General features: G+C 32.5%; 1 protein-coding gene across 1 annotated transcript; it reads right to left on the minus strand.

Annotated features, from left to right (window-relative positions):
* Positions 1-4,809: 4,809 nt before the first annotated feature.
* LOC134709873 (golgin subfamily A member 6-like protein 10) lies at positions 4,810-21,598 on the minus strand. Its single transcript, XM_063570004.1, has 4 exons — positions 21,454-21,598; positions 20,885-21,111; positions 18,869-19,328; positions 4,810-5,599 (listed from the first exon to the last, which is right to left on the minus strand). The coding sequence occupies exons 1-4, from the start codon at positions 21,596-21,598 to the stop codon at positions 5,373-5,375; spliced, it is 1,059 nt and encodes a 352-aa protein (XP_063426074.1). The 3' UTR covers positions 4,810-5,372.
* Between the last annotated feature and the right edge of the window lie 584 nt (positions 21,599-22,182).

Raw genomic sequence — 22,182 nt, forward strand, 5'->3', positions numbered from 1 at the left:
CTTACGCCATGCATATATGAAGAATTCATAGCAGCCAAACGCCACAATCCAGTACATAAGGGTACTTCTAAAATTTACAGCCTCTATAACTCGACTAATGGCATCCTTTTTTTCTTGTAATTCATTATTGGATAGAATCTTATATTTGAAGATTGACTTATCGCTTCGTTCCCACCGCTCGGAACTAATTGTTTTAAAACAAGTGTTGTTATTCATATTTTCAAATTGGTTTCCAAATTTACAAACAAATCTTTTATTTGTAAAAATGTTGCTCATCAACAAACTGGAAAATCTCCCAACTATTAATTCATTCCACAATCTTTTATACAACGGTTGAAGATGGTCCTCATTTAATTCGTCTTCCAAAATAATCACAATGTTTTCATAAACATTTTCATTCTTGTTTTCATTAGAATAAACTCTTAGTGCGGTGACTGAAGGTAGATTTTTTGGATTTTAATCTCCCCACCGAACACACACCTATATAATATATCATTGGAAAGAGGAAATCGTGTACTATAATAATATGCCTGTCGTCAGGACTTTGTATGGTCACAACTTTTTTAAATTGAGGTCAAAGGTTATATGTGAAAATCTGTGAAAATTTGGGAGGGTTTCAATTTTGACATTTTATTCTATTTCTAAACTCTACATAAATACAAACGATACTGTTTTGGCTTTATTAATGTTTGTTATTATACATAAACCTTAATCATTAAGATTTATTCTATCAAAAAAATCCTAAAACGACGTTTTATAAACAAAACTTCAAAAATTAAGTTTTCAACCTATAAAATGTTTAGAGCACCTGAACCTTTTGAAAAATTTCAATTTCAGGTAAAAATCAAGTGTCATGCAGGACAATACTTTAAACTTTATCATATTGGGTGAGGTATCAAATCAAAGCAATAGAACACTACAGTCAAATATGACCTCAAATTGAATTTCGGATACTTCCAGTTTTATCATAGACTATTCGTTGCTTTTGTTTTTTTCACAATTATTACTGCTTTCATATAATATTATCTTTTGTTGCGTATTTTACTCTGGTTAATATCTATAACTTTATAAGTTTTGTACCTATATCCCCCCTTTTTTTCCTTGCAACGTATTTCAAAAGTATTCCATATAGAAAAAAAAAGATGTGATATGATTGCAAATGTGGCAACCCTCCAAATGAGACATAAATTACCAATACGTCCCGTACGGGCTTCAACAATGAGTAAAATTTATACTGCATAGTCTTCAATTCACAAAATGAATATTGTAAAACAAACGAAAAATCTCTCGACCTGATTAATGTACAAAATGAATAAGAAACAAAAAAATATAGTATATAGAAACATGCGACAAACACTGCATTACCGTCTCGTGACTTGAAACAGACACAAACAGAATGTGGCGGGGGTTTGACTTTTTTAAGGGCACGCCAACACTCCCCAAACCCGGGGGCTGGGACCATGTGTATCAGTTCAACCAGCTCTATACCTAATCAACCGTTATCTCCATCATTTTCATTTTCACCAACCGTCACAAGACATGTTTTTAATATTTCTACACATTTCACTCATGGCCACAGGTATGCACATGAAAGGTTCTGCTCAAAGCAAACACGTTATTTTGAGTTTTCCTTTTCAAATACAGACAAGATATTGTTGGAAGTCCGAAGACATTTGTTCCCAAAGAAATACCAGCTTTAACCCATCCCTTTCAATTCATCCCAGATTTTACAGAGATCTTATTAAATGGGGTTATATACATTTTCATGGATCTACAATCTGTCGATACCTGTAACTTGGCATTGAACACGGTCATGTTCTTCTCTGGCTGTTTATGACGTCTTTACACTAAATCCATTGTATGTTGGATGTGTACGGATTGAGTGCTTAGTCTTAGAGGCATGGTTTTTAATTAGTTGTTAGTGGCTTTGAACTAGCTGTCAGATAACTGCGAGTACTCTCAGATCTGTTCAGTGTGTCTTTTTTTGTCGGGATGTATAAGTACCCTGCCACGTCCACTTGTATTTTTTGTCTATCTGATGAGTTAAGCCTTTTTCAACTGACTTTTTATAGTTCGTTCTTATGTTATACCACTGTCCAAGGTTAGGGGGAGGGTTGGGATCCCGCTAACATGTTTAACCCCGCCACATTATTTATGTATTTGCCTGTAATTCAGTGGTTGTCGTTTGTTTATGTGTTACATATTTGTTTTTCGTTCATTTTTTACATAAATGAGGCTGTTAGTTTTCTCGTTTGAATTGTTTTACATTGTCTTATCGGGGCCTTTTATAGCTGACTATGCGGTATGGGCTTTGCTCATTGTTGAAGACCGAACGGTGACCCATAGTTGTTAATGTGTGTGCCATTTTGGTCTTTTGTGGATAGTTGTCTCATTGGCAATCATACCACATCTTCTTTTTTATATTAAGATGACATCCATATGCTTGTCTGCAAAGATGATGGGGAAACATTGTGCATGAGACGTACACACTATCTTGATTTCGCTCAATTTCATGGTTGGCAACACATTAGAGAGCATCGCACTCTACTTTAAGAAGCATAAAATCCATTGGCATTCAATATTTCAACAAGGTGTTTCGAATCAAACTCATGGTACATTTGTAAAGCCAATCCAAAATGAAAAGGAGTAAAATAAAATGGCCACACAAACGGTTTCCTGAGAATAGTCTTGGCTATGCAGTTTCATCGAGTTACCATAAAATTAATTGCAATCAAGACGAAGGCATTGACTGAATTGAAGAAGAAGGAGACAATTCTTCCGAAGTTGGGTATATTTCTGTAGAGTTTGTAGAGATGTCTTTTCTATTGTATACTTGCAGCGGAATGACATATATCTGTCCGTTATTTGTGTCTTTTACATTTGACATTAAAATTTTGAATTCAGTTTTCAATTAACTAGCAGCTGATATGGCATCTCAAATAGTTATTTTGCTACAAAATATTGTTATATTTGCCTTGAACTTGTTGAAGTTGTTTGACAATTTTATTTCTATAGAAATCAATGAGTTTAGACTGCATTTTACAAGTAGAATATTTTAAATTAGAATCAGCTGGAAGAAAAGATCTACAACTAAGTAAGATATTTATCTAGTAACGGTGTCATGATGAATGACCATTACATCGTTGTCAATAGCCAAAATAAAATTAGTAAAAGCAGTATCGTGATCTGAGATATTTGCTTTTTTTTTCGTTTTTAGCAAATAATTTGTAATGCAACCAAAATGACAGAGTGCTTGAAGTTTAAAAGATGGACGGGAAACTATTTCAACTTTAACTTTAACTTTAACTGACACGGTTAAAACATTCTTAATACGCTCATCTGATTCAAACTTGAGTAGTTTTTGATCTTTCTAAAATGTTTTGTTGCAACAAAATATACAAGCGCTCTAGTTGAACGACTGCATTCTAGAACGCGTACACATACCCGAAACTGAGGAACAACAGTCCGATAATTGTATGTCGTCATTAAATAGCAGATTAGAAGCTTCCTCGCTCTAAAAGGGGGAACAAATATGTTTACTTGTGTAACTTTTGTAGCATGAACAATGATAAGCAGCCTGCACGGACTCCTGTAAATTAACAGCTTTCGCATGAAACATCTTGATGTTCACCTCATCTAATCTTTTATTCAATGCAGGTACAAAAATCGACTATCCCTTACTGGTAAATTGACTCAAAATTTCAGTCCATTTTTTCTTTTCTTTGCATAATAAGCACTGCATAAAATTTAACAACTTTTGTCTTTTCTTTGGACTTAATGGAGCAAGTTGCAACTGACTTGACATATCACGGAATATTTACTGAAACTATCCGTCAATTATTTTGATTTTACAATTAGACTTTTCTGACAAGTATATTTAATGTTTTATAACAAAAAAATCATAGAATATAAACACATACAAAAAAAATATGTAGCATATATCAGTGCAAATATGTGTATATAATAGCGAAAAAGGTAGTAATATCATATATCAGTTGAGAGCAAATTATTGACTAAAACACAAAATGTGACGGAAGGCAAGTGATTAAGTTCCGTGTTGAAATTGAAGTTTTTTATTCCATTCTTTTTCCATTGATTTCTTAAGGTTTTTTTTCATATTTTGGTTCCGAAATTTTTATCACTGATTAGTTTCATGAAATACTATATGCTAAAATTATTATGGGATAATTTTTATTACTACTATAAAGAAGAAACTAAAGTTTGTGTCTGAATTTGCAATCAAAATTACCTCAATTTTTAACAGTCTAAACTTCGCAAATTTTATAGATTATAAGAAAATGAAATACTAAATAGAATAATTCGATATATGAAAATAGCTTCAGGAAAAACTATTTCAGTTAAATGTAAGCAAACATACACAATTTTTCATTTTGAAAAAGGGGGGTTGAAACTCTCCAATGTACTACTAGTCATTAAAACGACTATTTAGAAAAATGTGACCACTACAGGGCAAAAACTAAAGAAGACATATGTGTCTTTAAGTTAAGACCATTTTCAGCCGTGTGTTATTTGGGGAGATTAAACTCGCGATCTAGACGACTTTTTACACTTCTGTCACCGCACTATCTGACTCTATCTCTGATGAACAAAATATCACAGTATGTAAGCATAACTCTGGGATTAAACTTATAGAAGTGATAGCCGACAGTCTCTTCAAGAGCATCATGAATGAACAGAAAATTGGTACGTCTTTCAGTGAAATAGGACCCTACAGCAGACACAGCGCTATCTTTCAGTTCTTTTATAGACATGTTTGTTTGAAGTCCGCAAGCTTGCATTATTGTGCTAATTTTTACACCATGACTAATATTGAATATACTTTTACTCAACGAACCATTATACAACATACATATGACCAAAATGCAATATAGCTTCTTATTTTCAATACTCATTTTATTAAGTTCTTCCCTGAACAGTGATATTGGTTGCCTAAAAAAAAACAATTCTATTTCTGAATCTTTCCTCATCATTTGAAACTAATTTGCAAAGAAGAGGAAATGCATAATTCGTTTTACACATTTTCTTAACCTCCCCTGTATTGATTTCCCTTTCTAACTTATTTGTCTCAAGGTGTTTAATCAAAATGTTCTGCTTTTCCTCTTCTGTAAGAGTATAAGACTCGAGCTCCAAATCAATTACTTCTTTGTTTAGAATTGTCATCCATTTTCAAATCTTTTATTGACTACTTTTTGTGATCTCAGTGTACATAGTAGTTTGTGTGAACCTGAATCCTTCCCCAAACAGCTTATGAGCTTTTCATTTATTCTTTCCCATTGTTCCAACAGGTTCGGATTTAAATCGTACTTTCCAAGGACATCATCAATAAGAAATACTTGTTTTTTATTTGTTTTTTATTTGATTACATCGGCTGGGTACTCTACGGAAACAATTTGAAATCCTTCCGATTGAAGTTTCAAAGCAATATGTCGGATGATTGCTGTCTTTCCTAATCCTGAATTTGATGCCACCAAAATACAGGTACATTCGTGTATTTTATCATAAACAAAATATGATGCCTTTGTGTCATAAAAACTTTTGTCATCCTTTAGCCATGTTTCAACCAAACTCGAATTCGCATCTGTAAACATTTAGAAGTATAATAAGTGGAATTGTTATTGACATTTTGAGCAGAAGCTCCAATAAGGGATACATATTACATTGTTTGTGTTATAAATAAATAATTTAATTTTGGATGTAACGCGTCTTCTGATTGGCTGACGTTATTTTATTATGAGCCGAAAGACATAATTTATTCATGTGACCGTGACGTCATCAATGTTTTTTCATGGTTTTCTACAGTTTAAATGGAATTTAGAATTGAATTTGAAATAACATAAAAAAAATGTGGTGCACACTGTTACATAACCCGCTACGCGCGTTATTCAGTGTGCACCAAATTTTTTATGTTATTTCTTCATGGACAGAAAAAATATTACAGTCATTCCTTAAATAAAAAATCTATGAAGTTTAATATTAAAAAATGTATTTTTTTTTTATTTTACTAGCATATTGTATTTAATTTCTGTCTCATTCCAATGTACCTTTATTTTAAAAAAAAAACAGTATTTTTTCCGCCCTTTTCCTTATCGAACTACAATGCCTAAACTACCTATTGTGTTTAGTATGGGCCGGCACTAAGCCGGTTCATTATATATGATATGGGTTTGAGATTGTTTCATGAGTTTATGCGGATCTACATTATAATTTTTTGAGGTGTATGAAAATCAAAGATGTTGGGTAATTGAAATAAATACATTTTTAATTAATTTTTATATAAGAAGAAGATATCAAATATTTTAAACAATGAATTTTCATATTTTTATTATGCACAGAATGCGTTACCCGTATTTGGGGATTTCCCAACCCAGGTTATTTTTAGAAATGTAAACAAGGTACCATGATCTACCATGTTCTTACAACAATTCGTCGTCGGAACATGGTGAATGATTTATTGTTTGCGTGTTTTTCTCATTTGATATTCTATTTTGATTATAATATATACTTTCATCCTTTAGGAAAAATAATCATTATAAAGATATACTTTCAACATAAACGATCTTGGGAGTTTTTATAGGTAACATGTTTCAGTAGATAAAAGGGATTTTAAAACCTCTCCAATATCCACTTGGTGTGTGTTAATACTCGCTTGAATTTTAGTAATATATATATAAAAATATTAAGAACAATAGTGTTATAAATATAATATAAGGATCCTATATTATACATATAACAGTAAAAAAAATAATCTTTCATAAATGTATCACTAATTTTCAAGCGATTGTGCTGCAACCAAACAGATTGAAATGAAAACATTTTGTCAAGGCTTTGTCAGTTGTTACAAAGATATTTATTTAAGTACAGCTCTTTGTAAGAACCAGGCAGGGTGCCATATACATGAGGGTTTCAGATTTTATCTATAAATGGCTTAGAAGAAGCAGTAACTGAATACTGCTCAAAAAATAAATATGAGTGGGAAAATACGAGTGGTTGCCATGGTAACGGACACTCTATTTTTTGGTTGTGAAGCATAGTCAAATCTTCCAAAAATCAGCTAAATCACTACAATTCAGAGCCTGATTAGGAATAGAATCAAGCATTTTTCATTAATTTTCATATGTAACATTGATACAACTTGGTTTTAGCATAATTTTAGATAAGATTGCATGTAAATCAAATTTGTAAAAATTTTGAAAAATTTTGCCAAAAAATGCATATTTTCAACTTTTCTGAATTTGGGATTTTTGCGAAATTATCAAATATTCTGTGGTGTTTTTTCAGAAAAGTGCAACTGTGTATAGCATAGTTAGCACTTTGGTTATGAAGTTTGGATACTACTTTAACAAATTAAATAGAAAAAAGCTTGGGATTTTCTTAAGTTTTATCACCATAGCAACCGATTTTTTCCTTGGAAACGGAGTTGTTATTTGCAGAATATTGCAGTTTTAGAGCTTTAATGTACTGAATTGTTCCATAACTGATTAAAAAAAATTACAATTAAACATAAGCTTACTCTAAATTACCATCATTAATAGTTGCTGACTTCAATAGTTACCATGGAAATACATATAATTACCCATAGTAACATCTATTTTAAAAATGTATCAATAGAAATTTATGTAAAAAAATACATATATTATATATAGACGGTGTTTATCTTCAAATTTGAATATGACTGCATGCTTTGATTTACTCACAGTCTTGTCTGTATATAATATATAATGAAACATTGAGGTTAGAACCGAAGGTTAGGAAAAAAAGGGGGGTAGGTTTATTTTAAAAAAAATCATACATGTATGTAGATTCTTGAAAAGATAACGTTTGGTCGGAGAGCCTGATTATGAATAGAATAATGATTATGAATAGAATCAATTTTATTTTCAGAAATTTCATATACATGTTTTACATCGATATAACTTGGTTTTAGCTTCAGAGCTTAGTTAGTATTGCAGTTCAACCCCGACTTTTAGATTTTTTGTTAAAAAAACTAAAAAACATTATTTATTTTTTTCGAAATCATGGAGTATTGTGAAATTATCAGATTTTCTTGTGTGTTTTTCCGAAAATTGAAATATGTAAATCATAGCTAGCATTGAAGTAACAAAGTTTGAATACTACCTAATCAAAATAAATGAAACTTTGCATGGGGCTCTCTTGAATTTTATGATTGTCTTTGCTCATTGAAAAGACTTCTGACGTTACGCGCGATGTTTGTACATGTAAGCGTAACATAACGTCGCGAATATTTCGTAACGTTCAAACCAAAACTTCGACTGAAACGTTGGTTTTAAGCATGTGCGACATTCTTGTAAGACTCCGCAAAATAGACGGTGCTTTTAACTACTTATCGAAAATTGATGTACTTTAGATTTTTGAAAAGTTAAGAAAAATAACATTTTAAAAAATAATAAAATTTTACCATTATAAGAGCTGTGATAAGCAAACAATTGATGTAACTTTGAGTTGAGTTCGTTTTTACGTCAAAAAATGGCGGTGCGACAACCTTGTAAGCCTTTGAAAAATCGCTGATAAATTACCATATATAATTTTTCAGGATATTTGTCTTTAAATCATAAAATTAAGCAAAATAACATTGATGTAGTAAAAACAAATACTAACCTTTTTCCTTTTAGATAATTGTTTTTGATTCTCAAATTTGGAATACTGTTTTTTTTCTCCCGTGGGACAGATTTGCCCTTGTAGTATGGAAGACTTTATTTTTTCTATGACGTCATCAAAACATCATAAAAATAGTATAAAAAATGAAGGAACCATTTTGTTAAATAATGGAAAAAAAAGTTTTTCAAAATATTAAATAGTTTAGACGAAAATCACAGTTTAGTGGTTACAATAAAGGAAATATGTTATGCGGAACAGCCTAAAATAGCCGTTTTTCAAAACTGAAGCTTGTAGCATGCAGCATAAAACATAGTTTCAACAAACAAACAAATCTTTTTTATTTAAAAAAAAAAAAAAAATTGTTCAAAATGCGTACAATAGCAATGAATATGATATCACAAAATAAAATATTTTGGACTTACATCATGTCAACTACACCTATTTTCCAATGAGGTACGAACATCGCGCGTAACGTCTAACAAATTTAAATATATACACTGTTGTATTTGGGGGGGGGGGGGGAAGAGTGGAGGTTGGGTAGTTTTTGTTTGAATCTTTCATAGATCAGGATCATGCACAGCTAAGGTGTGCATTAACTACCTCAGATATACTGCAAAGTTCAAATAAAATTGAGAATGGAAACGGGGAATGTATCAAAGAGACAACAACCCGACCATAGAAAAAATCATCTTCGCTAGCCAAGGGTTACGATCCACTCCCGTGAAGACAGCGGGAGTGGATCGTAATCCTTGGCTAGCGAAGATGAGAAAAAACAACAGCAGAAGGTCACCAACAGGTATACAATGTAACGAGAAATTCCCGCACCTGGATGCGTCCTTTAGCTGGCCCCTAAACAAATATTAACTAGTTCAGTAATAATGAACGCCATACTAATTTCCCAATTGTACACAAGAAACTAAAATTAAAATAATACAAGAATAAAAAAAGACCAGAGGCTCCTGACTCTTAACACTAAATGTACTCTTAACTGATCCTAGACTTTGAAGGGCTGTGATTCCATAAAATAAGAAATAAACAACTGCGCCATGAGCGCATGTTACACCCGTCGCTTTTTCAAAGAATAATAAAAGTTTAATAACTTCTCAATTTCATATCACAAATTCATGAAAAACTAATGCGAGGTTATGTAAATAGATATAAATCTGGCGTCACCAAAGATTCATAACTGCTCAAAGCATTGTCTGAAAGCTGGAATATTCCCCTTTTTTATGATTAAAATCGCATTTATCCGTGACCTAAAACGTAAACAAATTAAAAGTGAACTTCCGTCAAAAAATATAAACAATTTATTGAACGAAAAATGGAAAAAAATGGGAAGAGTTTAAGATTGAAAGTGAAACTTTTTTTTTCAGTTTATTTAACTTTCTAAATTGAGGTACATTTCTCATTGGTTCATCTTTCTCTAAGCAAATTACCTAGGGGAAGAAAAGCAATACATCTATTTTTAGTTATGATTTTGCATACACCTTTTTGAAAGTACACCAAAATGGAAATAAAACTGTAGGAGATGCAGGTTATACGTCAATAACACAGCAATCAAACGACAAAAACCAACTAATGACATTTAGCAGGCAACATAAAGATTTCAACAATACTAGTAGTAGTAATAGGTGTCTACACAAAAAATGTGTCAAATTTTTAATCATTACTAATTTATCTATATAAAGATTTTCTTGAGGATTAATTTATTATATAGTTGGGATCCTGCTTACATATTTAACCCCGCCACATTCTCTATGTATGTGCCTGTCCCAAGTCAGGAGCCTGTAATTCAGTGGTGCATGTCGTCTGTTTATGTGTTACATATTTGTTTTTCGTTCACTTTTTGTAAATAAATAGGTTTTCTTGTTTGAATTGATTAACATTGTCATTTTGGGACCTTTCATAGCTGACTATGCGGCATGGGCTTTGCCCAATGTTGAAGGCCGTATGATAATATATAGTTGTTACTTTCTGTGTCATTTTGGTCTCTTGTGAAGAATTGTTTCAATTTGGCAATTATACCACATCTTTTTTTTTATTTTAACAGAAATGATAAAAAAATAAATACACGAAAATCGAAAAAATATTATATGGTATGTATGACAGAAAAAAAGGCTTCAGAAAGGTTTTTCTTAAATATCAAATGGTCACTTTTAGATTATTCTTCACTTAACCAGGTCATTTAAGGTCAACTTTACAGTTTTAAAACAGTGGCAGATCCAGAACTTTCAGTAAAGGGGGTGGGGTGTGATGGTGGTGGTGGTGGGGGGGGGGGCTCCAGTCACACTGTCCCCCCAGGATCCGCCTGTGAAACTGATCTGGTTCTTGGTTTTACCAATTTTTAAAGTATTAAACAAAGCAAAGAAACGCAAAACGGGTATAACTCGGGAACAGTTAAAGTGATGCCAACTAAATTCAAACTTGATCTCTGTTTTGTGGTAATAAGCATTGTATATATGTTTCATAACATTTGGTTGAGGCAAACTAAAATTAGAAAATGGAAACCAACTTCGTGACGACTAAGTACTAAAGGATCAAACAAAGAAAAGTAACGCAAAACGGGCATAACTTGGGAACAGTTAAAGTGGCACCAACCAAATAAATTGATCTCTGTTTTGTGGTAATAAGCATTATGTATATGTTTCATAACTAATTACACAACTAATTAGACTGCATGCTCTTTACTGACTATGAAACAAAATACTGATGGGATCATTACACAATACTTGGACTGAGACTACACATCATCTAAAGGGATGGCAAGGCAAGTCGACGAAACATTCCAGCACTCGCGACCAAACATTTTAAACAAATAAAACTACTGAAACACGAGGAATCTAGGCCTCAACCATGATTCACTATGCAGCATTAATGCCCCATCAAGAACTAGCACCAGTACAGTTTGGCGATGCAGCCACCCACCTTATTCACGTTGAATAGATTAATAAACTTTAATAGGTTAATATACGGTGGATTTCTCATGTGTGTGCTACAATGTGTGATTTGCTTTAGTGCTGTTTACTTGTATTGCTTGTTACATATTATTATGCTTTCGTGACTTTACTCTTGAATTTGTGTATAAAAGAAATATTAGATAATTTGCTACATTTCTTTATTTCGATTGTTTATGCTATATGGTCACGTTTTTGTCTATTTCACTTATTCCGAATTTCCATTCTCAATGTTATTCCATTTCTTTCATTTTTATTTGAATTAAAAACACAAAATTCAAACTTATACAAAAATAACCTATTTCCTATCCCAAAAAACATTGGCCAATTAATAGTTGATTAAGTATATCCTTTGTTTGCCCTCCTATTCCCACATGAAATTTTTACTTTTCTTACCAGATTTATAAAAAAAAGTGGGAATAGGAGGAATTAACCGTTTAAATAATGTTGAATATCTTATTTATTTATGATTATTTTTCTATAAAATTTGAATTTTTTCCATTAAATATCAATCTCTACCATAATATGTAAAAACAATATATATAACATCACTCCTTCTAGTCCTTAGTGGCATTGTATAGTTCTTAGTGCACCAAGGAGTCCTTAGCAGTTTTTAGACGTACCATTTACTTTTACGATTCTAGACCAAAATAAAATTTGAATTTTGAGATATTGAGAAAAATCCAGGAATACAAATTTTTGAGGGAACCATGCACCAAATTCAGCAGTCCTACATTATTAACTCTGTCTCTCAACCTAAAGTTTCTATGCCATACTTTGTTATTACAATCAATAAATTACCCTTTCATGAAATCAAGAGATATTAATTGTAAATATAGAGAAATATGATTTTTGTTGATAATGGTCATTTACAGGGCTGAAAAACAGATATTATAAGGTACATAATGGTTTGTATCAAATCTGAACTTTTTTGTTCCCATGGTAACCAAAAGCAGTACAAGTGTAAATTAACTATCAAACTGTTGGGTATATTATTCAAACTCCATTATTTATATGTATCCAATACCTAGAAAACCATGTATTTAATGCTGATTCTGAATTAATTCAGCAGTTTCAGACCGGTTGCTAGGGCTTTTTTTGGTTGCTATCATCTTTCAGCCACTTGAATTAAAGCTTATATATTTTTTTTATCATTTTCAAACAAATCATAAGTTTGATTGTCTGTTAAATTACATTAATATAAAAAAAATAGCAAAAATTTTGATAATGAACAAGTATTGTGTTTTGTCATTTTTATGAATTTTACCAATTTTTGTTGCCATGGTAACAAAAAGTTTAAAAAAAAAACCAGATGGTTTTTTTCCTGTTTTTAATAATTTAATGTATAAACTTTAAGATGCAACCATAGTTTATAATGAACTTTTCTGCTCAATGTCATTTTTTCTTGATTTAAAGTATGATATTTAAGCTATTTTCAGAAAATGTCAAAATACAGATTTTTGCACCTTTTTAAATACCATTTTAGCCCAATATCAAAAAAAATATTCACAGCCTAAACATCAAAATATAAACTTCAAACAATGCCTAATTATATGTTGAAATTATTTTTTTCCTTGAAATTGTCATTATCATGAAATTGCTGCAACCAAAAAGTAGACATTTTACAATTTTCATGCCTGATTTCATCATAAATTCCTCAAAAAAATGGCTGCATGTTTCCATAGCAACCGTTCAACAAAATTTAAAAAAAAAGCTTGCAAACTTTATTTCAATCTTAGCTGCCTATTATATAAAAAAATAAGCAGTTCTGAGACATACATGAATCACCCCCTGCCTTGATCTTACAAATAGCTGTACTTAATATACCATCCAAAATATGAGACGTTTTTATTGTTGTCATTCATCTTCAAGTCACCATGACGTATTCAACAATGATCATTATTTCTCATTGCAGGCAGTAAATTGAAGTTGACCCTTCGCATTGGTTTGAGCAGAATCCCTGGTTAAATATCATACATAGCTACTTTCCTATTTTTATGACTGTTTGTTGGTACAATTAAATTTCACCAAAAGGGAATAGAAATAAAACATTATGTCTAGGATTTCTCAGCCTTTACTGAGAAGAATAATATGATATTTGTTTGCTTTACGGGTTTTATATATTTTGTCAAACGCAGTTGGGGAAGGGATTTAGTGTTTCATTTATCGATCATAAAGTCCATCTATCTAGTTTTAACATATTTATTTACAGTGGATTGAGATACAAGTTATTGCAACTTATATTAATCCATTTCCACTTTACGGGTGCCAGTGCTGTCTCTAAGCGAAGTAAGCCAAATACTTTTTCCAAATTTACAAGGGTGACTATTACATGCACGAGATATGGCTCTCTCTTAACACAGGCCAGTCAGTTATCGTCCCCTTCCGACGGACTATTATCGTTTCTCAAGACCACCCTCGCAAATTGTGCCAAAGAGAAGCTGGAACGGGGATTGAAGCCGGAACCTTTGTGTAAGTAGTCCTATGCACTTACCTCTACACCACGACGCCCAATCTATTTGTGAAAGTATAAGTTATAGTTCATGATATTTAGTTCATAGTTGCATCTTGAATAACCAAGGGGTCCTGATACAAATATGGTTATCTTGAACTACATTTCACATATGAACGACTGATTAAAGATTGCATTAGAGTTCATAGCTGAGGTACAACTCGTGGAGAAAAAAAAATTTTGTCAGTAGATACGTCTGTAATAGTCAGAATCGAGGGTCCTAAAATAATTGTCATCTTGACATAACATTCATTGATAATAATTGAGACGAAAGGGTGCGTTTAGGTCCATATCTGAGATTAGGAATACAAATATGTCGTCAGTAGATGCAACTTTGATAGTCACAAGTTTCAAAATCAAGGCTTGAAAATGAATAAGTTGATATCCATTTCAACAACTGCATTCCACCATTTTCTACATTTGAAAATTCCTGTACCAAGTCAGGAATATGACAGTTCTTGTCCATTTGTTTTTGATGCGTTTTGTTATTTGATTTTGCCATGTGATTATGGACTTTCCGAATTTATTTCCTCTGAGTTCAGTATGTTTGTGATTTTACGTTTTCAAACTAATTCGATTTTATCAACTGCAAAATTAAGTTATATCTCATAGCATTAGCATAACTAATTGGATTGGACCAGTTATGTCAATTTGGGATTAAAGCCAACTCAATATAAAGATTATCTATATAATATTTTGCTCTTTTTTACCACAAAAACCTCCATATGTCCGGCCCAAAAATTTCGTGCGTTCACCAATAAACTCTCTTGTTATTAATACTTTATCGTTCTGAATGTGGGTAAACTATTTACCGCATTGGCATAAAGCAAAAAATCAATCATTTAATCAATTGTTTTAATTATTATAGAAAACAGTACGTACCAAAAACAAGAATGTGTCCCAAACACACGAATGACCCATCCGCACTATCATTTTCTATGTTCAGTGTTACTATTAATGACCTGCTGCCGTTAGGAATTCATCACATTCGCACGAAACTTTATTCATTACCTTTCAGAACTTCATTCTCTGTTCAATTTATGTTTGGACTCCACTGTTACAAACCCTCATTCAAACCAATACAAACTTAAGCTACAATTTCGGATATTGCAAGTCATAGACTTTTCAAGCCATTCCGCATTGGAAAAGACGAAACAGAGAAAAGATCTTTCCCTAATCCTTCCTTTGACAACAAAGGTCTCGATGGCGTCAACTTAGGCAATATCCTTCATCATAAATTAGTTCAATCAAAAATACCTCCTTATTCCAAAGACCAGTCTATACCAATCATTTCTTATACCTATACTAAACCTATTGCAACTAAAATTTTCAATTTCAAACACGTTTTGCAGGATCTCGATATTGACAACTTCAAGTCTAAACCTCCTGATTGCACCTTTGCTTGTTCCCAATTCACATAATACTACTGGCCATGTTATTACCGGTGACCTCAAAATTGTTAATAACACTTCTCTACGAAATGTGTTATCGAAAGGTCCGAAATATCGTGAGCCTGAATCCATCAATTGGAAACACAACTTTAAAATTTTGATGGATTCGGTCAAGTATTATTCCAGACAATGGGCTAAGCTCGAGAAGGAAGACGTAGACACTCTTTCCGAATGAGATTAAGGCAATGATGTCGTTGATACAAATCAGAAATAAGAAACTGAATGGGTCTATCAATGCCAATGCTACATCAATCTTTGAAGACCCAAATGTTGCAAAATACCTATCCTACCTCCATGACAAATATGTTGTTGTTCCCGCAGATAAAGCCCCAAACAACATCGTTTTTGTGTGTTAAACTCATTACATTAACTGCTTGATAAACAAATTAGGTAATGACAATTCACTTGGAAACTCAGCATATAGACTATACCCTCACGACACTTACCAAAGTGAAAATCCTGGATAATCATAGGTCTGTGCTATGTTCCTTTGGAATTTCAACCAAAGTTATCAAAAGTAGCAGGATTATAATTTAGTACGTCAGACGCGCATTTCGTCTATATAAGACTCGTCAGTGACGCTCAAATCGAAATATTTATAAAGCAAAACAAGTACAAAGTTGAAGAGCATTGAGGATCAAAAATTCCAAAAAGTTATGGCAAATACGGCTACGGTATCCCTGTATTGGATACCTACATAAGTGTCTTTATAAACAACGGTATATTGCTTAGTCTTCCAAGTGCTCTAAGAAACCACTTTCTAAATTATTAACATCCATTTTATCAGCAATCAAAGACAGGCTTCAAAGTTATTGTGAAACTGCATATTCTAGAGGTGGCGTGAACCAGATGTGGATACTTATAAATTCTAAAGACCTTTTAGAGTACATACAATCTAACTCTCTTTCATCTTGTAACAGTATTAAAACATTTGACTTTTGTACCCTTTACACAAGTATTCCACATTCCAAACTAATGTTTGTGTCTTTTGTGTCTTTTGTGGATAGTTGTCTCATTGGCAATCATACCGCATCTTCTTTTTATTTTTTGGAATTTTGGGTCCTCAATGCTCTTCAACTTTGTATTTGTTTGGCTTTTTAACTGTTTTGATCTGAGCGTCACTGATGAGTCTTATGTAGACGAAACGCGCGTCCGGCGTATTAAATTATACTATTTACACTACTGGGTCGATGCCACTGCTGGTGGACGTTTCGTCCCCGAGGGTATCACCAGCCCAGTAGTCAGCACTTCGGTGTTATATATCAATCATATGGTCATTTATATAAATTTTCTGTTTACAAAACTTTGAATTTATCGAAAAACTAAGGATTTTTTTTACCGCCAGGAGTATATTACCGTAGCCGTATTTGGCACAACCTTTTGGAATTTTGGGTCCTCAATGCTCTTCAACTTTGTATTTGTTTGGCTTTTTAACTATTTTGATCTGAGCGTCACTGACGAGTCTTATGAAGACGAAACGCGCGTCTGGCGTATTAAATTATAATCCTGGTACCTTTGATGACTAATTATATAAAAGATAAATTGAAAAAGTTGGTATTGCTTTGCTTCATAAAAAAGAATGGCCAACGTAGATTCTAGCATCTTGTCTAAGGGAGGGATAAATCCTTCTTTGTAAATGATCACTCTGAGTCAAACGATTTTTTTCTCTGAAACTTATATTATTAAGATATTTGATTTCTTGATTGCCATAAAATTTAGAATGAAATGGGGAATGTATCAAAGAGACAACAACCCGACCATAGAAAAAAAAAACATCGGAAGGTCACCAACAGGTCTTCAATGTAACGAGAAATTTCCGCACCCGGAGGTGTCCTTCAGCTGGCCCCTTAACAAATATATACTAGTTCACTGATAATGAACGCCATACTAATTTCTAAATTGTACACAAGAAACTAGAATTAAAATAATACAAGACTAACAAAGACCAGAGGCTCCTCACTTGGGAGAGGCGCAAAAATGCGGCGGGGTTCAACATGTTTATGAGATCTTAACCCTCCCCCTATACCTCTAGTCAATGTAGAAAAGTAAACGCATAACAATACGTACATTTAAAATTAAATTCAAGAGAAGTCCGAGTCTGATGTCAGAAGATGTAACCAAAGAAAATAAACAAAATGACAATTATACATAAATAACAACAGACTACTAGCAGTTAACTGACATGCCAGCTCCAGACTTCAATTAAACTGATTGAAAGATTATGATTTCAACATGTGAATATCAGGCACAATCCTTCCCGTTAGGGGTTTAGTATCATACCATCATAACATATATACATAACCCGTGTCATATTTGTTACGTTCGGATGACGTGTTTTTCAACAGTCTGTCGGCATTCCAATGGGAACAAACTGTGCCCCTCTACTTGCCAACTTGTTTCTTTATAATTATGAGGATGACTTCGTGCAGAAACTTTTTTAGGAGAAAGATAACAAGTTAGCAATATCATTTAACTCTACTTTCCGCTATATAGATGATGTTCTTTCACTAAATAATTCAAAATTTGGTGACTATGTGGAACGCATCTATCCCATCGAACTAGAGATAAATGATACTACAGATACAGTTAAGTCGGCCTCATATCTTGACTAACATCTAGAAATTGACAATGAGGGTCGGTTGAAAACAAAACTTTACGACAAAAGAGATGATTTCAGCTTTCCAAATGTGAACTTTCCATTTCTAAGTAGCAACATTCCAGCAGCACCTGCATACGGGGTATATATCTCCCAATTGATACGATATTCCCGAGCTTGCATTTCCTATCATGATTTTTTTGATAGAGGGTTGCTGCTCACAAGGAAGCTATTAAACCAAGAGTTCCAAATGGTGTAGTTGAAATCATCCCTTCGTAAATTTTACGGATGCCATCACGACTTGGTTGACCGTTATAGAATAACCGTTTCAGAAATGATATCGGATATGTTTCTTACGTCGTTACTACAATCCCCTTCCCTTTCATAAATGTGACTTACCGAATAAGACCATTTACTGGATTTGTTAGAATATAAGCAACACGACGGGTGCCACATGTGGAACAGGATCTGCTTACTCTTCCAGAGCATCTGAGATCACCCCTAGTTTTTGGTGGGGGTCGTGTTGTTTATTCTTCAGTTTTCTATGTTGTGTCATGTGTATTAATGTTTGTCTGTTTGTTTTTTCATCTTTAGCCAAGGCGTTGTCAGTTTATATTAGATTTATGAATTTGACTGTCCCTTTGGTATCTTTCGTCCCTCTTCTATTAACCCACAGTACATATTAATAAACGTTTTATCTGATATAAATGAAACAAACCTGCAATGTTTTTCGGAAGATTTCCTTCCTTGTAGTGAGATAAATAACTTTCTATCTGTTCTTTTTCCTTTTCACAAATAGACAAAAAACTTTCTATCTGTTCTTTTTCCTTTTCACAAATAGACAAAACACTTTCTATCTGTTCTTTTTCCTTTTCACAATTAGACAAAACACTTTCTATCTGTTCTTTTTCCTTTTCACAAATAAATAAAACAGTTTCTACCTGTTCTTTTTCCTTTTCACAAATAGATAAAACACTTTCTATCTGTTCTTTTTCCTTTTCACAAATAAATAAAACACTTTCTATCTGATCTTTTTCCTTTTCACATTCCATATATTCTTTTTTCATTATTTTCAGTTCTGCGTTTGCTAATGTCTTTGCTTGTCCTCCATCAAGATCGTAATTTAAGATTTCTGTGACTTTATGTGGTCTCTGACCTTTATTTAAAGCTGTCAATGCCTTAAATGAGAAGAGTATAAAAGTATTTTTTGATAATCTTATCTTCAAAAAAGCATAACATTTTAACACATTTCATCCCATAGGAATTAGGAATAAATCATTTTTTCAATCATTCGTTTTTAGAATATCATATTTTTTATTCTTGACACAATTTGTTTATGTGCCCTCAAATTTCATAATACTTCAATATAAAATAGCCTCTCGTTAAAATGAATATGCAATAAAAGTTACCGTCGTTCAACCAATATTGCTTTAATTGACTTAAACATGTAAAATCAAAGTACTGAAGTATTGAACATGACCGCAAGTTTTTGTAGATGGCTAAAAGCACTTGTCACAGAAAACATCACATTATATTGAATCGCCGAATTATCTGCTTCTCTTATGATCTAGTAAACTTTAAGTGCATGCGATACCTTTTACAAGGTGTACAATTGACATACAAATATTGCAGCTTGTTTTCAGAATGCATCCCTCTCAAAAATACTTCCTATATCGTTTCTGTAGCCTTTTGCTTTCAGATTTTACATGAACTGATATAATCATTTATACTGCACTCGTTCTATTTGAGTAGTCAAAATGCGTCGAATGTATATTTCTATGTCATATACAGTCACTGACCCGATATCACTTTTCCTCATGAATATTTAGATAGGAAATGCCGAAATAATATTTAATTATGCATACGACCTCCTCAACCTGTTCTTGTTTCCAATGCATACAACTATGCTTGGATCGACTCAACCTTGTTTAAAAAATTCTTTTTTTGTTTGCAACCTATAAAGCATTATGTTTCATGCTTATAGTTGATATTTTAATTTGAGTCAATACTCAAACGATTTCGTTCATTATCGAGTGTGAGTTTCAACAGGTAAATATGTACATTTCAATGTGTTGTATATTTCTAAGCGAGCATGAAATGAGGCCTTTTTAAACGGGATTTTCCCTAATATTTAAATAAAAAAAATAACCTTAACGCTTTAAACAACCATTCAAAAAGTTGTATTTGATTGCAGTATAAAGACAATAATAGTGCATTGACATGACATATCAACGTTATAACGATTCGGCCAGAAACGGGGAAATAGCTCGACACGGCCTCGCATTTCCCCGTTTCTAAGCCTCATCATTATATCGTTGTCAAGTCAATGCACTATTATTGTCTATAAACACTTGTACCTGAGCATGCTGAGCCACCCATGTCTTTTTTACGTTTTTTTTCAATTTAAATTTAATGACTTAAGCATAATGAATGGTTTTTTTAATAAATGCTTTGGTTTTATAATGTTTGACCTTTTACCTGCTAGTATTATGTCTGCTTGTTTTGTTTACACATCGTAGATGATATAATGGAGTTTTATACGACTGTCGTACAAGTGAGAGTTTTTCCTAGCTATAAAACCATGCTTAATCAACAATTTTCTACATAAGAAAATGTTTGTAGCATGTGAGGAATATGTCGGTTGCTATCCGCTCGTTTGATGTATTTGATGTTTTTGAATTTTTATCGGAGTTCAATATATTTGTGAGTTAACTTTTTGGGTGTCAAACCATACCTTGTCAACTCGCATCCATTTGTCTGTAAATTCATTAATATCCATAGACGTTATAGTCATATGGGCCAACTGGTTTCTGTACCACTTTAGTGTAGCCAGGTCCGCTCCAGGTATCATTTCATTCATAAGCGGAAGTTGATCCCATCCATTGGAGGGTGTTAATAAACCTCCTAGATTGCGCATCAAACATATCATCAAAGTCAGATCAAAATCCTTAGACGAGGAAGCTATAAAAAAAAACAAAGAAAAAAATAAGGCTAAATAAAAAAAAATAGTTAACACTTTGGTCATTTTCAAAATGTTTTTTACAATATTTTTTCTTCAAAATAAAATATAACTCACACCATTATATACTTAAGGTTGGCTATTTGTTTTTACATCTATTTCATAACAGATTGCGAGTGCTATTAGACAAAATCTAAACTTTATTATAAATATTTACGTTTTGTTCCAACTGGCATCGGAGGAAGAGAGGGTGGCCATACAGTTCCTATGACACTCATTAATATTTCTAACTGCGTCGCATTGATTCTTTTTGTGTTTTTTTAAATTGATGATCTTCTTCATACCACTGTTGACAGTTTGGGCTAATTGTGCTGGTGGAAATACTCCGTCAAAGAATCGCCTTACAATGTCAGGTGATACTTTGAAGTTGAGTAAGAAAAATCTAGTGAAGTTTCTTTCTTCCTCTGTAAGTTGTGAATTTGAAGCCATGATTAATGTTTTAGCCGGTGTCTAAGGAACAACTTCGATCTTATGTGTGAAGTCATACCCGCTCCTGATCATCTTTTTTCAGTACCAATCAACTGTTAGAAGCAAAAACATTATGTTTTAAGGTGTATAAAAAAAAGTTTGGATAAAACCAGATCAAATATTTGACAATTCTTAAAGTTTTAAGATAAATGTTTGACAGCAAACTAACACAATGATACTAAAAGTAATGTCGTTTCATGATAGAAAATAATCGAAATACCATGACAAGATGCAACAGAAGAAAAGATAAACCTCGTCTTTACATGGCTTTGATGCTTGGAAAACATTTCATAGTTTTATAGTTTTATTATTAAGTAAATCTTGATTACGTTCATTGAAAATCTAAATAGATCGGACACGGGCATAAAAATGCATCGTTATACTGTTTATTTCAACTTTAGGATATCTAATAATCTTTACATCTGAAATAGTTTACAAGATACATCACATAGGTATTTCTAATAATGTATAAGACATATATCATTTATAAGATATCTCACACTAATTTCTTTATCAGGTATATTATAAACTGAATAAGATATCTT

This window comes from Mytilus trossulus, chromosome 3 (genome assembly GCF_036588685.1).
Source record: "Mytilus trossulus isolate FHL-02 chromosome 3, PNRI_Mtr1.1.1.hap1, whole genome shotgun sequence".
Lineage (NCBI taxonomy): Eukaryota > Metazoa > Mollusca > Bivalvia > Mytilida > Mytilidae > Mytilus > Mytilus trossulus.

Coding starts and splice junctions, on each gene's coding strand:
- LOC134709873 (XM_063570004.1), bottom strand. CDS start 21,598: ATGGCTTCAAATTCACAACTTACAGAGGAAGAAAGAAACTTCACTAGA. Junction 21,112..21,453: donor AGCCCAAACTGTCAACAGTG/GTATGAAGAAGA, acceptor TTTTTTTTATAG/CTTCCTCGTCTAAGGATTTT. Junction 5,600..18,868: donor TCTTCCGAAAAACATTGCAG/GTTTGTTTCATT, acceptor AAATGTTTACAG/ATGCGAATTCGAGTTTGGTT.